The sequence below is a fragment of the Ovis canadensis genome, chromosome 15 (assembly GCF_042477335.2).
Source record: "Ovis canadensis isolate MfBH-ARS-UI-01 breed Bighorn chromosome 15, ARS-UI_OviCan_v2, whole genome shotgun sequence".
NCBI classification, from domain to species: Eukaryota; Metazoa; Chordata; class Mammalia; order Artiodactyla; family Bovidae; genus Ovis; species Ovis canadensis.
In genome coordinates this window covers 73,304,475-73,322,089 of record NC_091259.1, presented here as the reverse complement: position 1 = coordinate 73,322,089, position 17,615 = coordinate 73,304,475, and the positions used below count along the sequence as shown (strand labels likewise).

The 17,615-nt window shown below is 42.5% G+C and overlaps 1 protein-coding gene across 4 annotated transcripts in view; it reads right to left on the bottom strand.

The window, feature by feature from the left end:
• The window catches only part of TRIM44 (tripartite motif containing 44), a 112,863-nt gene that overhangs the window by 29,422 nt on the left and 65,826 nt on the right, over positions 1-17,615 (bottom strand). Inside the window, exon 5 of one of the 4 annotated variants that reach the window (XM_069555121.1) lies at positions 10,133-10,251. The exons of the other annotated variants lie outside the window; for them this stretch is intronic. Coding sequence (XP_069411222.1) covers positions 10,133-10,251 — 119 coding nt within the window. The remainder of the gene's footprint in view (positions 1-10,132; positions 10,252-17,615) is intronic. 4 annotated transcript variants of the gene reach the window in all.

Genomic DNA, 17,615 nt, shown 5'->3' with positions numbered 1-17,615 from the left:
AACAAGGATCCCTATTTTACCCACTTAAAAAATGTCATAGTGCTTCTCATTAATACCTGGCACACAGAAATAATTCATTAAGGATTTATTGAAATACTGAACAAACCAACGAAAGAATGACCTGAAAGGACATGGGAAGTAAATGAGAGCCTGTAGTCTCATTGTCCATTCAGACTTTTGAGATACTGCAAATAGCTTTCTAATTCCTGTTATTACTTTAAGGGTATCCGGGTTGGGACAGCCTATGTTAGGTCTAGGCAGTGATTTATTGCTTTAAGTCACTCCACTTGATCCTAGTTTGAGTTCATGACAGTCCCCTATTCCTACCTCCTAAACTATTTTTTGCTGTGTATTGACTGAGTCCATACTTACCTACACAAAAAGAATTTTATTTCCTTCCTTGTGGTAACCAGGCTATCCTGGTTATCCTGTGATAACCAAAGGTATCCTGGGAATGATGCTATATAGCACCAAAATAAATGTTCACACCCCCCGGCAGCCTGCCTCCTAGGTGTCTGAGTTCTGTCTGTGTGTGGCTGGGTTTCTGGGAGCGCCTGTCTGAATCTGCCATACCTGGGTCCTTGCCATCCTCGAACGTAAAACGTGAGGTCCTCAGGCTCAGCCTGAGGTATGTGGTTCTCTAGAAGGAAATATAGGTAAACTCGCATGTCCTCTCTTTGTTGATAAAGCCAGCTTGTCTCCATGACTTGTAGAGATCATAGCCTTCTTGAAGCCACATTATTAACCCATTGCAGAATACTGAGAAAAAGAGTAATGCCGAATAATGTAATAGTATGATTCAGATTATAAATCAGAAACATGTTCCATTATGAGGCCTGTTATATTTTCAAAAAGTCTGAAAGGTGAAGTGGCCTGCTGCGACGGTCACCAGCGGCCAGCCTCAAGTCTGAACTCCCGATCCCTTTGCCCCTAAAGCTCACATGCCCATTTTTGCTTGGCTGGCCCCTTTGTTCAGTCAGGTTTTGGCTCAAAAGTGACCTCCTTAGCCCTTCTTTGAACACCTTATCTTTACCAGCTTCGTCTCCCCAACCCCCTTCTACCAAGTCACGCTTTTTCATTTCCTTTCTAACACTGCTATCTGAAATTATTTTCTTCATTTAATGGTTTACTAGTTTTTTTGTCTATCTCTTCTCACTAGAATTAAATTCCACCAGGGAAAGGATCGTGCCTGTCTTGTTCATCATGTATCTTTAGTCATAAGAGCTGTGTCTGGCATAATAGAGGTGTTTATTAAACATGCGTTGAAAATGAGTAAGAAGAGAGTGGGCAGCGTGTATTCACCCAGGAAATCCACTTTGGTGTCCTTTACTTGAGTTTCCCTTTGGGAGTGAGGATGAGGATGGGGTTGAGGGCCAAGAGGAATCCTTAGGAGGGAGAGGTTGGCTGTGGGATGCTCCGTGGAGACATGGAAAAAGCCAGAGTTCTCGTTCTGCTACTGTCTTAATTGGAACATATCCCTTGATCTCGCTGAGCTTCAGTTTTGTCATCTGAATGGTAAACTGTTTCAGCGGATCAGTGTAACAATTAAATAAGACAGCAGTGGCCTGCAGTGAGTAAGTTTGTTCCCCTCTGCCTGGCCTTTGAGGCTGTAAAAGGAGGAAGCAGTCCAGGAGCCCCGGGAAAATCGGGAAAGTCAGCTAATGCTTTTCCCCCTTCTAGTAGTCACCTTAGCAACCGCAACAATCCTTCATGGAGATAATGCCAACCTGCTGTATCACGGGCCAGTTGTGAAGTCCCGAGGATGTTCTGAAAACACTGAGCATGAGTCTACTTTGCAAGTTTATTAGAAATGCATTCCTCTCTTCTCAACCTTACATCAACCTGCGTTAAATTGAGGTCGATGTTATTCCACAGAGGTAAGCTTATCCATCTGCTTAAAGAGCTTTGGGTGCTGATTCTGCCACAGCACGTGCTTACTGCAGTCTCCTCAAAACCAGACATTCAAAGCCATCAAAAATTTGTGGTCTCCAGGCCTGCTAGACACACTTCTGGTGACTTCTTCTTTGATAGATATTTACTGGTTTAAACACATTTAAATCCTTACACTCAATTTTTTCTACCTGTTCATTCGTTAATTCAACAAGCATTAACTTAGTGCCAACTGCATGTTTAACCCTAAGAGTTAACATATTCTCACAGTTATTAAATGGTAAGCACCGTGCCTAACCTTTATGAGCATCAGATCATTTGATCTTCATTTCACCCCACAGGCATTATAATTATACCCATTTTACAGACAAGAGAGCTGAAACCCAGGAGTTTACGTAAATTGCTTTCATGGACAATTCATGGTGACCAGAACTTTAACCTAGGTCTTTCCGACAATACTTTCTGACAAGAGTTTCACAATACTCTAGCAAGTAGGTCTTAAAAAGGCACTTGGTGCTTATCAGGTCCTAGATACTTTCATGAATTAAAAAGAAACAATGCTAGACTACTTGACCCTTCTCAGGAACTCTGTCTTACTCTTCTTTGCATTCCCAACCCCTTAAACAATAATGAGAATGTGACTCCTGTTCTCAAAGATACAGCAGAGCCAAATAGACAAGTGTGCATGAAAGACCTTAAGAAGAAGCCCAAGACACAAACTCTGTAGGGTACAAAATGTGTGTGTGACTACCACTAGCGGATGGGTTTAACTTTATACCTAAGCAACAAAATAAGGAGACTGGATGGGCCTGGGCATCAGAGATCCCAGTGCTTATAGGGGCCCCACAGGTAACATGAATGAATGAGGCAAACAAACTGGGCCAGGTGGAGTCTGGTAAACTGCAAAGTACACACCCCTTCTAAGGAGCCAGCTGGTCAATGTCATGGGTAAATACAGATTCAGTACTGCTAAAAATTCTGAATTTTCAAAAAGAAGTTGAAAAAAAATCTGCTTTTTGATGTGAAATCTTTCCATTTTTACATGCTGGTCAGTTGGGAAAAATACTTTATGAGGCAAACAAAACACCTTTGGGCTAGATTTGGCTGGCTGATGACCCATGACTTTGCAGTTTGGGGATTAGGCTGCATTTCACAATCTTCACCATCAAGGACCCCCATGTACCCTCCAAAGGCTTCAGAATTTGAAACTCTTTGTCTAACATACAACATTGTTAAATATTTAATTAGTTTTCTTGTGTGAATTAAATAATCAATAACTGACAAATTAGGTCACCCTGGGGTGAAAAAAGTTAACATAATTCTGCTCTGTTGCAGTTAAATGTAAGATTTCTCACTACAATTTTTGAAATACTGAAAATAGTTCATAGACTTTTATTTCTATCTTCACAGATCCTTTTGGGGTCTGAAGAGCGTAGGTACAAATTAAACATGTAGACTCTTAAGATCTGGTGGCAGTAAGGCATAGTGGGGAAAACGTGGGAACCAGAGTCAAACAGAACTGGGTTGAATCCTAGCTCTTCGACTTACTAGCTGAGTGAACTTCAATAAATAATTCAGCATCTTTTACTTATTTGCAAGAGGGAATAATTTGTGATCCTTGTTTTTCTCTTACCATCATCTAATTAAAAGAAGCACCCAGATAACAGCCCACTTAATACCATTACGATGATTAAAATAGTTCCAGCTCACAAATGAGCAAAGCAAAAGGCTCCCTGTCGTGAACAGGAGTCACGGTGACGTGCACGCTCATGGAGGAGCAGCGCACCTATGACCTTCCATTATGCCTTTCATCCGAGGAACTCCAAGTGCACGATGACAGCGCAGAGAGGTAGAAAAGCAGAAACTTGGTGTGTTTACAAGTCCTGCCAGAAACCATGCATGCCCTGCCTTAGATGACCGTGCATGCCCTGCCTTAGATGACCGTGCATGCCCTGCCTTAGATGAGCAGATGCCAGAGGGTCCAATCCCTCAGTAACTCATGCTAAATATCAACCAAAAAGCTATCTTGGTTGCCACCACTAACATAATCGATTAATAACTGAACTCATCAGTATAGTGTTTTATTATTCACAGAATCATTCAATGTGCATTTATCATATGTTTCTCACAAGCATCTAGAGTGGCTGGGGAGGTACAAGTCAGCCCCATTTTGTGAATCAGAAAACAGATTCTAAGAGCTTAGAAGTAGTTCATGGCCACTAAATTAGCAAGAAATGGAAGTAACTCCATGTGATGTAAAATTCATGGTTTTTCTCATACACCCTGACCTTTAAGAGGCAACAGCAAATGAGAAACAGGGGTGCTGTTAAGAGTCACATGTTGGTTGAGTGTGCATCTTCTGTTTATCTGTGAGATGCTAAGTGTATAAGAAATGAAATTGTTCTGCAACAGACACCTCCAGGAGTTGGTGATGGACAGGGAGGCCTGGCGTGCTGTGATTCATGGAATCGCAGAGTCGGACACGACTGAGTGACTGAACTGAACTGAACTGACAGGCACTTAAGGGCACTCTGCTGTCTAACTATAAAAAAACTGTTAAGAAAAATTAAATTGTCATCTTTGATTACATACCAGTTTGCTTCTCTAGGGGCGCATAGCAGAATACTGTTCAATTTTTGCTTACCTTTTTCAATTTACCCTTCTGTCCTGTCCCTACCTGGGGGAAAAAAAGCCCTACAAACCACATGACTCCTCACCCCCCCACCCTCACCCCCCTTCTACAATAACTGATGAGACAGGCATGACTACCTAACTCAAGGGTAGCTAATTAATAGACATGAATTGGCTAGATTTTCTCTCAAGACTGTGGTGAAGCAATGTTGAATTCTGCATTGGAAAACTGCGATATAGCAGGAACCAAAGTGCTGCCAGGACAAGCTGAGATTATAGGGAAAGAGGAGAGACAAAGCAAACAGAAAGTTTGCTCTGTGGGGTGGAGGGGGAAGCTGGAAGAAGAAAGAGAGAAAGAAGGAGCAGAGGCTGCGAGAGCAACTTTTGGTCTTAACCAGTTTCCATGCTTACACCCACCAGGTACAGAAACGCTTCCTTTGATCAAGTCCTGTGAAAAATGTACCATATCTTTTCCATATCCCACTGTGTTATCTGAACTGGTTGGGGTAGATTTCTGTTCCTTACAATCAAAGAGTCTCTGGTTAATACAATGAGAAACAGGAGCCATAGTTATAACAGAGAACAGTTTTTAAAAAGATGGAAATAGTTAAAAGGAAATTAAATCTCTTTCTTTTAGATGGCAGAGAAAGAGAAGAAGAGAAAGAACTTCAAAACTTCAAAACTCTAAATCATGGCTCCTCAAAATATGCCAAGTTTATTTCCATTATGCCTATGCTCTTTCTAAAACCAGAAGGATAAGTGTTGGCAAAGCTCTCTTCTTATAAAATAAAGCACAATGCTGACAAAGGACTTACATAGTGATATAGTACATACTTTCTCCTCGTGTGCCACAGTTCAAAATTCCCTTGTCACTACCAGAACGTGAACATACAATTACGATGCCCATTCTCTAATCTCCATCAATCAACTTACTATTGAATAGCTCAGTTCAGGCCACTGGTTCAAATGGGTCAACACCTGTGAAATCCTCCCTAATTCCCCAGGAAGAATTAGCCACTTTTTATTCTGCTTCCCACAGCACTTAGCACATCTGTCTATGTGGGTTCTCATGCCAGTATATTATAGTTCTTTGCCCATGAGCTTCATTTCTCAATCGAACTGCAAGTGCTTTAAGAGTAGGGCCCGTGGCTCATTCTTTAACCCTGTTGCACCTCACACAGTGTCAGACATACACACTGATGGAATAATGCAAGGCTCATTAGCTTTGCCCCCTGGGAGACTTCCTAGAAACAATAATTAAGATTTTAAAAATTTTGTAAAGAATCAAGTGGGGTTACAACTACGCACGCAAATTGCGTTTAACCATTTCAACTGAATTGGCCTATAATTTTAGCTTTTAAAAAGGTACCAAAATCATGTCAGAATTTAAACACCTGCTTGTTAAACGGTTATATTTCAAAACACTGGCTGTAGTGGAAGATAAGAAGGAGGTTAAAAACCTCAAACTATTCAGTACAACTTTCATCTTTGGGAACTTAGACTGTACCATTAATTTAATACTGACATTTCAAAGCAGTCATTAAACTAAAATGACCATATGAAAAGAGCACTGAATCCAGCATTTTGGGTGAAGTGGCTAAAAATATCAGGATATAAGAGGGAACCCAGTTTCCTGGAAACAAAGTGTAGAGGGCAGGCAGACACTGGTTGATGGCAACTCAGCTTTGATGCAATACTTATGACGCACAATAAACCAGTACCCTCTTTCACAGCTGCATTTTCCTGTGGGCAAAGCTGAGGGAGGGGGACAAGAAGCCACTACCAAGTGTGAGGGGATGCTGAAAGGGTCTGCTGAAGACCATGATGTTACTTGTTCACCGTCTTCTCCACTTTCAAACAAGGAGAGCAGAGACTTCAGGAGCTAAACTATGATCAAGGTATTACTTTTGTTAGTGGAGACCCAATTAATATAGTGCCGAGATTTCTAAAGCTACAGTAGGTGCCTCCTGCCACCTCTCCCACTAAATTAGTGAAAGTGAAAGTCGCTCAGTCGTGTCCGACTCTTTGCAACCCCATGGACTATACAGTCCATGGGATTCTCCAGGCCAGAATACTGGAGTGGGTAGCCTATCCCTTCTCCAGGAGATCTTCCCGACCCAGGAATGGAACTGGGGTCTCCTGCATTGCAGGTGGATTCTTTACCAGCTGAGCTACCAGAGAAGATACCCCTCCACTAAATTATTAAAGTTATCTGAATTCCAGGGAAGAAGTGACTTAATTTACTTAATTAGTCATTGATGGGGAAGCTGGAACAAAGACCCACCTTCATCCAAAAGAGACAATTTCCTCCTAGTCCTCTTATTTCAGTGGAGAGCAAAGAGCAAGGAAGGTACATCCTGCCTGAACCCAGCGATTGAAGAAAGCAAAAGAGAAGAGAGAAAGACAGAGCCATGCTGTCTTTTCAGGGCAGTGATTGCTAACACATTAACCCTGTGTAACTGAGAGGAGAGGTCAAATAATTGCCAGACTCTCACCAATCAGACAAGTTACTCCTCTTCCCAAGGGAAGGAGTGAGTACAGGATAAGAGAGGCTGTAGCATGCCCTTGAGAAGGAGGAAGAGTGGCAGAAATGTCTAATTCTGTGGATACGTGGCATGTGATAGGCTGGGGCAGGGGGGATAAGGATTCCTCTTAAACAGACTCCCAGGCTGACACTGTGAAGGTGCTGTCATAACATGAAATATGCTGAAGGATAGAAAGATGCCAGAATGCCAAAAGATGCTGGAGAAACACTGTCCATAAGGCTACATTAGTCCCATGACCTCAAGGTGCTATGTGTTTCCAAGGACCCCATTTTGGAGATGAAAAAGAAATTCTATTTCCTTTTTGGATTCAAAATGAAGCCAAGGAGAAAGGGAGCTCTAAGCAAAATCAAAGAGGAAAGGCACACAACCCAGTGGGCTGAGACAGATGCAAACTGGAGTCACTCTAACACCTTCTCTCTAAGCCAGCCTTCCTTCCCATGAGCACCACTCCCAGTGGTCTGTGATCTCCTAAGACACAGACTTCAGAGTCAGAGCCAGAAAGGGACAGAGCTAGAGGGAACCTCAGGGGCCACATCAAACTCAGGTCTTTCATCTTATAAACGTTGAACTCAAAGCCCAGAATGGTTCCATGACCTGCCTGAGTTTACGTAACTAGGTAGCAGCAGAGCAAGCCTTGGAAGCCAGTGCTCCTGACTGAGCTCCGTCTTCCTCCTTTATTCTCAAACGCGGCCACTCACTAAGTTCTCGCCAGTCCCCATCCCATGCTTCCCCCACCTATTCTCTTCTCTGCATGGCCGCTCTTCTAATCCAAGCCTAGAACTTCAGGCTTTTTCATCGGAATCACTGCAAAAACGTTCTCATCTTGCAAGCCTTCTGGACTCTTCTCTCCCTCTGTCGCTTACCTCAAAAGTGAGCCCCTGCTCTCCTGGGGTGAGCTGCACCATTTTGCCACTGCTCTTTCCCCTTTGCCGGCCAGCATGTCCTACACGGGGTCTGCTCTTTAGCCTAGGTCTTGGAATGAAGGAGAAGGGGGCAGAGCTAAAGCTGATCCACAGAGGACACGCAGTATGTGAGAGAAGTAAAGGCTTGCTGTTGCCACTAAGACTTCAGGGGCCTTTTCCATATCCCATGCACTCAGAACAGTGCCTAGCTCAGATTTGGCACTCAAAAGATTTTTTTTTTAATGAATGATCTCACTAATCCTCTCATTAATCTTAACTATAGATACTGTTATCATCTCTATTTGGCAGATGAGAAAAAAAAAAGCTTAAGGAATTGAAATAGTAGGGCTAAGGTTATATAGCTAGTAGTGATGAGGTTGGAATTCTGACCCAGAACCTCTGACCCCAAAGTGTATTCTTTACCCAGTGCATCACATTGATTCTTTGAACTCTTAAAGTGATAGAGTATAAAACATGCACTCAGTTTTTAATGAATGTTTTGTCTTAAAGCTGTCTGATTATTTCATATATTACATCATTCCTCCGTATCCACAGGGGAATTGATTCCAGGATCTCCCTCAGACACCAAAATCCACGATGCCCAAGTCCCTTATTTATATATAATAGTGGAGTACACACATATAACCTCCTCTGCCATTTCCCCTTAATTGCAGGCAGAGTCTCTCCTAAAGACGTCTTTACTGACTGATGCTGGTTGATTCAGGACAAGAGTTCACTCTTCCTACTTCCAGTTCTCATGGAGTCAGAAGGCTGACTTGAGTACTCCTCACCTTGACTCAAGAGCTCCACAGGCAAAGACTGAATTTTAAACAACTCTCAGGCCTGATGGAGATGTAACTTGTAAAGAAGTAGATCACTTCTCCTTTTTCCCAGATGTCAGCCCTGTCACTCAAAGGCAGGTAGGAAGAGAAATGCCTTCTAGAAAGATTGTTTTAAGAGAAGAAAGAGGAAACAGGCTTCGGCTGGAAAAGCAAGAGTCAGCACAAAACCCCCCTATTTGGGGAACTATCTCACAGGGGTACATGTGAGTTCACACCCTGTTTTTCCAGACAGCAGCCTCTACTAATGCTGGCTCAGAGAGGCCACTGTTCTCCAACTTCACCATCACAAGGCACACAAGTCCACAGCTAAAAGGGCGGCCACTGACATGAAGGCACCTCTGCAGCCCATCGCTCTTCAAGGACAGGGAAAGAGCACCGCCCAAATCTCTCCACGGTCCTGAGAGCGCAGTTTACTCCACGCAAAGCTCTCATTGCTGCATCCCTACCCTTCTCAGAAGGCTCACACAGAGCAGACAGGGCACGTGTGCAGCTTTAAGTGAAAAGAGCCAAGAAACTAGCCTTGAATACTTAGATTAAAAGCCTTCTTTAGCACAGATGCACCAAGCTGAACTTTTGTTTTTTTAAATATTTATTTACTAAATCATCTACTTATCTATCTATCTATCTTGCTGTAAGCCTACACTGAGGATTTGCAAAGGTAGAAGAAAGAGTTGGTTAACAATACAGACTCCACAGCCAGATGACTTTGGTTCAAACCCTGGCTCTCTATCATTTACTGGCTATGTGACCTTGGGCAAAGTATGTACTCTTTCTGTGCTTAATTGTCCTCATCTGGAAAATGGGGCCAGTAGCAGCCTCTCAGAGAAGGCGATAGAATCCCACTCCAGTGTTCTTGCCTGGAAAATCCCATGGACAGAGGAGCCTGGTAGGCTGCAGTCCATGGGGTCGTGAAGAGTCGGACATGACTGAGTGACTTCCCTTTCACTTTTCACTTTCATGCATTGGAGAAGGAAATGGCAACCCACTCCAGTGTTCTTGCCTGGAGAATCCCAGGGACGGGGGAGCCTGGTGGGCTGCCGTCTATGGGGTCACACAGAGTCGGACACGACTGAAGTGACTCAGCAGCAGCAGCCTCTACTCCTATGGGGCTATCAAAAGGATTAAATGAAATCATGACACGTAACACTTAGAACAGCACCTGGCCCATGGTAAGCCCTTTTATCAGTGTTTGCTATTATTGCCATGATCATTATTATCTAAGGAACAGCCAAGGCTTCATGAGTCCTAATCAGTCATTTTCCAAGCCTGGAACATGGCTAAGTATTGCTCATGTATACAGTTAGCGAATGGAATAACAGACCTGCTATGGCTCCTTCTGAGATGAAGAAAAACCAAGTACAGCTTCCACCGTTCAGAAACTCACAGGCTGTTTGAGGATAACAAAAGCAGATTCGCAAATAATGGCTGAAGGTAAATGACCTGCACGAGGTGACAAGATAATCCAGTGAATCTAAGGTTTTCCTATTCCAAACCAGAGTTCTCTCCACAACTTCAAAAACAGATTTTGCATAGCTATTTATTCAGATTAATTGTGTGCCTATCACTTTCCAGACACTGAGAGAACAGTGGTAAAGAAGACAAAGCTTTTGCCCTCATGACATTTACTTCCAGTGGGGGAAAAAATAAGTTACATGTATAATCCATTTTAACGTAGTGGCAAGTATAGCAGAAAGCCAAAGCAGGGAAGGAAGGAAGGAAGGTCCGAAGAGGCAACATTTCAGCTGAGGCTTAGACACCCAGGCAGAAGTGAACCCAAGCACGAAGGCCCTGAAGTGAAGGACCGTCCCCTCCGTCTGAAGGACAATGAAAGAGCTGTGTGGCTGCAGCGAGCACGGGGGTGAACAGCAGGCGTGAGGATGGTAGAACCCCCTCCTGTGTGACTTTATAGGTCCTCTTCCTCCAGGGGATTCTGAAGCAAACTCTAGACATGATATATTTCATCCTGGGGCAGTCTAAATAATTAGATGACCTCCTTTGTATCCTAAGAGAACCTTTCAGTATCTACGTGGAGAATGGATTGGGCGGGGGTGGGGGGTACAGTGAGGGAAAAGATGAGTAAGACTGGCCATAAGGGAATGCCAGTAGAATGCCTGCAGAGAAATTACGTGGCCTGCACCAGTAATGCAGAGTGGGTGGAGGAGAGAAGTCCTTGGATCTGATGTATAGATGAGGGCAAATCTGACAAAATTACTGATTAATTGGACGTGGAATGTGAAGAAAAGAGAGATATTGAGTATTACTCTTAGGTTACTGGCTTGAGACATGATGATGCCATTTACTGAGAAGGAGAAGTCAAGGGTAGAACATGCTGGAGAGGGAGGAGAAAAGCAAGAGTGATGTTCTGAACAAAAGCAGCTGTGAGGGCAAAGACACGGGACGGAGAGCAAGAAGGCAAGTTCTGACTCTAGGTGCCTCTACTTCTAGCTGGGCGACCCTGAGCAGATCACTTACTTTCACTGAACTTTCTCATCTAAGTAACATGGGGGTAAACAAAACTACAGCTCAGGTTTGTTTGAATAAGGAAATAAGAAGTCTATGTTGTTGTTTAGTCACCAAGTTGAGTCCAACTCTTTCGTGACCCTGTGGACTGTAGCCCACCAGGCTCCCTGTCTATGGAGTTTTCCGGGCAAGAGTACTAGAGTGGTTTGCCATTTCCTTCTCCAGGGGATCTTCCCAAGCCAGGAAGCAAACCCACATCTCCTGTTCAGCAGGCGGATTCTTTACCACTGAGCCACCTGTGTATATCATGTAAATTGTAAAGGTGCTGAATCAAAGGTAACCTACCTGTTTCTTTTGTTACTTCTGATAAATGTCTGTTTAAATAATTCATATATGAACCTCAGGTTACATCTTAAATAGTATTATGAAAAGGCTTATCTTTATGTCATTTTGCTTGTTTAATGCTTATACTTTCGAAGGGCACGACGCATCATTGACATTTCTTATTTGCATTCATTATATACCATTGTTCACATGTTTTCTCACTTAATCGTTAATACAGACAGAATGGGTGCTCTATGGGCCCTAAACGACTGATTAGAAAATTGAAGGACAGAGAAGTTCTATCAAAGACCTGACATCCTAGTCTCACGGCCTTCCTCTCTTTAAGTCAGAATACTGCAATCCTGTTAAATAATTCACTTGGCATTAGGGCTGGGTCATACTGGGGCAATTTCTGACACACAGAATATTGAGCACCTCCATGATCACTGGTTAAAAAAAAAAAAAACACCAAACTCCAAACACGACAGCTCCTTAGACCTAGCATGTAACAGCTTGAAAGCTACTTCTATACATATAAATTTTCTTGGTTCCCTCAACTTGTGATTAAGCATGGCACTATCATATGACAAAACGATACACTCACTTTATACACTGACCCAAAACTGGAAAAATGGAACTTTTCTGTATTGCTCTATATTTAGTAACGTTCCTTGTCATTGTCTGTCTCAGTCATTCACTCAACCAATATCTGAAAGTCTGCTCTGTACTATACAATATGCTGGTGCTTGGGATATGTAGGAATTACAACTTTTTTATTGTTAAAGAGTGAAAGGAATTATGTTATTAAGACCAGAAGAACAAAAAACTGATTTTTGATAGATAAATTAGTTTTGAAAGGAATCATGGACATCCAAGTTTAATTTTCATGTCAATGAAAAAAATTCCCACTGGCCCTCTTCAGGCTTTCTTTTCCCAGGAAGGTGTATCAGTTTCCATTGTTTGAACCTCTGATAGCTACACGTCCATTTGTATTGGACATAAATTAATAATAGTAGAGAAACGGTTCAGAAGACCTAGTTTTTAAAAATACAACAAGATTTCAGCCTAAGAGATGTGGACTCCTACTACATTGTCTTTCATTTCTTATACCCTCTTTCTAGATGGCAATTCATCAGCAACAGTTCTTAATATCTAGTGGACGATAAGCCACCTTCCTCCAGCTGAGGAACACTGCTGCTAAAGGGTATTTATGTGATAGGGGATAAAAGATTCTTATGGTCAAGAAGTTTGGGAATGCTGGGTTAAACAAAGTAAGTCAGTCTTACTATTTACAGGAGTGCTCAAAGCCTTTATTATGCCATGGTACTTGTGGAACTTCAAGAGCTGGGTAAACAAGCAGTATTTGCCAGACTTATTGGACCCTAGAACCCTAGTTTAAAAGACTAAGTCAACAACTCAGATAATCAGTGTTCAGTCTAATATACTTGGAAGCCCAGGGTTGGGGGATTTCCATTTATAACTGCATGTGATGAGCATCTTTTTAGTAAGGTGCTGATTCTTTAAGACTGGAGAGTTGAACAGGGAACAGATGTATGGCTCTGAAATGAAGAGGAGAGACCAGTTGCTATAAGGTATGGGAGATGGTGATGGACAGGGAGGCCTGGCGTGCTGCGATTCATGGGGTCACAAAGAGTCGGACACGACTGAGCGACTGAACTGAACTGAAGCACCATGCAAAAAGGGACTCTTTTGGCTTTTGATTTCTATGACAGTTTCAACATCTAGCACTGCCTGGCACATAACAGACATTGGATATAATTTATTTTAATAAATGGATAAGTGGAATGAAACCTACAGAAATTTTAAAAAAAAGGTGATATAAATTTCAGAATGAGTGACTGTGTTGTTTTTCTGTCTTCAATGATTTCGATTTCCATATCTAGACTCCTAGACAGTGCTTAATTTATTTTTCTTAGAACAAAAGGCTGAGAATTATTCCAACTGCCTTTTGCATCATGACCCTGCAATAATCTAATAAGAAAGGTTACACTGCTTTTTTGTAGATGAACACACATTAATGAGATCTCCTTGAAGTAATCCTGCTTCCATTATGCAGACAAAATTACATTTTCCAGCATAATTATTGTGTCAGTCGAGCTCCCAAATTTTGATATTAATTGTTTCATTTGCAAAGGCAACATCAACTTACTAGTTTGTCAAACCTCTGAAAAACTGAAGGGAAGCTCATTGTTTTTAGTGGTGATTATCCATCTATGCCTCTCTTGTAGTGTATCTTTTGCACATTTTCCTACCAGCCAGAAGGACTGGGCAAGTTTTAGCTCTTGTAATAGGTTTTAAGAGAAGAACTAATAGCTTTCTGGATGTGAGAGTTGGACTGTGAAGAAAGCTAAGTGCTGAAGAATTGATGCTTTTGAACTGTGGTGTTGGAGAAGACCCTTGAGAGTCCATTGGACTGCAAGGAGATCCAACCAGTCCATTCTGAAGGAGATCAGCCCTGGGATTTCTTTGGAAGGAATGATGCTGAAGCTGAAACTTCAGTACTTTGGCCACCTCATGCAAAGAGTTGACTCGTTGGAAAAGACTCTGATGCTGGGAGGGACTGGGGGCAGGAGAAGGGGACAACCCAGGATGAGATGGCTGGATGGCATCACCGACTCGATGGACGTGAGTCTGAGTGAACTCCAGGAGTTGGTGATGGACAGGGAGGCCTGGCGTGCTGCGATTCATGGGGTTGCAAAGAGTCAGACACGACTGAGCGACTAAACTGAACTGAACTGAAGATGTGCTTTTAAATTATGTACCATTTACATTCTTCAGTCTTTACTTGAGATTTCAGACTATAAGCTCTTTGAGGGCTATGTGGACCATGAATGCTTTGTTGAAAACTATATTCTGCACACGAAAGAACAATGCCTGGAACAAGGCGCTGTAAGTTCTGCATGAACATCATGTTTCTCCTTTCACTGAGACTCACCGTTTTAAAGTAAAATCTTTCTCTCTCCCTTCCCCACATTTTCTCCCTCTCCCCTCCCCCCTGCCAACTCTTTATTTATTTCTCTCTCCTATCATGTATGTGCATCACACACACATACTCTGGAATACAGGGAGGTCTTGCTATACACTATGGCATTTTCCCCATGAAAAATACATAAAGCATGGAAGTTTGGTGAAAATCTATCATTAGAGGAGTTTTGGACAGTTACTTTTCATTATGCAATGTCACCTCCTCGTCCACGCCTTAACCTGCCCTGAGCCACAGAACAAGTCTGGAAGAAATCCTGACTCACACTCAAGTCATCTGATCAGAGCTGATCTGCGACACAGGGCTAATCTGTGAACCACGAGACCGAGAGATCTCAAACCCACGACAGGACATTCTCCAGCACTGCTTATCTAGTAATTTTTATTTTGTAGCTTATCTTTATTTTACTAGAAAAAACATATTTTCCTTTTTATTGTAAACTGTTTGTATGTACTTAAGCCTGATTTTACTCTAGATTGGGACCATGACATCCCCATAGAGTACTATAGGTGTTACTTTAAAAACACAAATCAGTAGGATAATAGGATTCAGTACATTGCTTTACTAGCTCTGTGACCTTCGGTAAAGCACTGAACATGTGTAAGACTGATATGAGAATAATAACAGCACTATTGTCCCAGGCTGTTGTAAGGATTAAATGAGATAGATGATCCATGTGGAATGCTTAGCTCACGTCCATTACTGCAGTCTCTGGGGAGCTGATAGGTGAATAGCCATGATGATCAGTGACCTTAACAAGTTCATCACTTCTGTAAGTTTTCTTTTTATTTTCTTTCTAATAAGCTACTCTCCTGGATTCCATCCACAGAAGTAGAAGCTCACAATGGGTACGCCTTGTGGGTCTTGTTTTATCTCCAGGCATGAATTCCTCCTGCAGAGTTTAGATAGCTTTTCTGGATTGCTGTTGGTTGGGTGATGTCATTTAGGGTAGTCATTTATCTGGCCCCCTGCATTTCTTTCTTACAGCCTATATAACTTCCTTTTTCTTTATTTGGTACTTTAAGAGTCTTGATTGGCTGGGGACTCGACCCTTCATTTTCATTTATCAAAAATTCCTAACCAGAAGGGATGAACGCAGAGTTCCAGGGGCATGCTGAGCTGGGGCATCTGTGCCTGGCCTTTTTATCTGTGAAGCTTGCTGGTAATTGCTAAGTTTTCCCTCCTGAAACAATTATCCCCCCATTTCTCTCCCCACCTCCACCCCACCCCCCAGTTAATTATCAGTTCTGGAATTAAACTGCTTGCCTCTCCTGCCGTTGTCATGACAACAGTTGGCCTGCACCTGCCACTGGGTGAACAGTGGCTCTTTCAGAAGAGGCGATGGCAGTTGCTGGCTCCACAAAAGCCAGGGAGTAAACTAATGTTTACCTGTCTAGGGAGAGAAGTTTCTGTTCATTCCACCTTAGGCGGTTTCCTGGCAAGTTCCACCTCGACTTCTGCCTCATACAAACTGCTGTTGGCATTCGATACAGAAAATGAAAACAACATTTTCTGATAAAAATGCCAAATCCCTATTGGCTTGTCACCATTCTATCCATTAACTTTACTTATTGCCAGCCAAGATGTTGGAAGATACGGATCTTCCATCTCCTGAGAGTGAGAGTATAGTGTGCAGGTTAAAAGCACAGAATTTTAAGCCTAACAGATTGGGGTTCTAATCCTTTCTAACTGTGTGTCTGTGGCCTAAGAACTTCTTGTAATATCAATTTCTTCATCTGTAAAAAGGGGATGGGAATAACTAAATTTAACAGAGGTTTTTTTTTTTTTTAAAGCTTTGAAATAATATATGTAGGTCTGACTCCTATTTTAGGTACAACACATAAGCAGGTATCATTATGACAGCTGCTTAGGTGCTAATCCTGAATAGACCTGAAAGTCAGGGCAAAGTTGGCAGCTCGGTTGGTTTTAACCGGTCCTTGTCTGAGTGGCAGTATCTGAGAAGCAGGAGAATACGGTACTCTCCTCCACAGCATCTGAACCGATGCATCCAGCGGCCACGGACCGCTGAGAAATGCTTCTTTGCCTACCTTCTCTGTAATTCTGTCAGCTCCTCCTTCTCTCTACTGTTTTTCTCACGCTCAGTCTCACTTTCCTTTAAATAGAATTGATAGAACCAGGGGGCGGGGGGTGAAGGAGACATGTACTCACCAAGGAAACAAAGCACTTTTCTGTTTTACAACCACATTACAACCTACAGGGAACAACTGGTAGTGGTACTAAGGAGTGGGGGAATGAGGCATTTAGGTAAGGAAGTCTTTTTCTTTCCTAATACCCCTGCTTCTGGCTAAAGAAGTCTCTTTATTTTTATTTTTTTTAAATGAACCTATAACCACTCACAGTTAGGTCCCAGGTCCAAATAGGACAGGCACAAGAGTACTGTTCCTTGGCAAAGATGTCACCATTTAGGGTACCCCAGTCTTAGCTCAGCCTTCGGCTACCTTCTTCATGTTCTGAAGCTCCCTCCTTGTAGTTCTAGTTTTAAAGAAACCTGAACGCAGCGACTCCAAAACTTCATCCCATCTTGAAAAGAAAAAGCCCCAAACAAAAAACACACCAGCTTCTGCTCCCAGCATCTGGTACAGACACCTGCTGTGGGTTTCTGGGTAAAGAGGTGAATGCAATTCAGTCATGCAGAGCTTACAGAAAAAGGAAGGCTCCTTGGAAGTTACTGGGGAAAGAGAATTATTCACCTCTTGCCTGCCTCTCACTGAGAGGCAGTAAGAAGATGCTAGAGACCAGCAGGTTTCTCCTAAAATGAGAAAGACACCACTAACAACATTTGGCTGAGGCTGCCAGGGGTGAGGAGGGGGCAGAACCAAGGACATCAAGTTTACTTATTCTTAAAACACAGACTGGAGTTTTGTGACTCCCTAACATCTATCACTGGCTTAGTGCCAGTCCAAAATGCTTATGAAGATTAAACAAGGAAGAAGAGAATTAGGCTCCAACCAGACTTTTCAGCACCGGAGCTAACTCAGGGATACCTGTGACATCA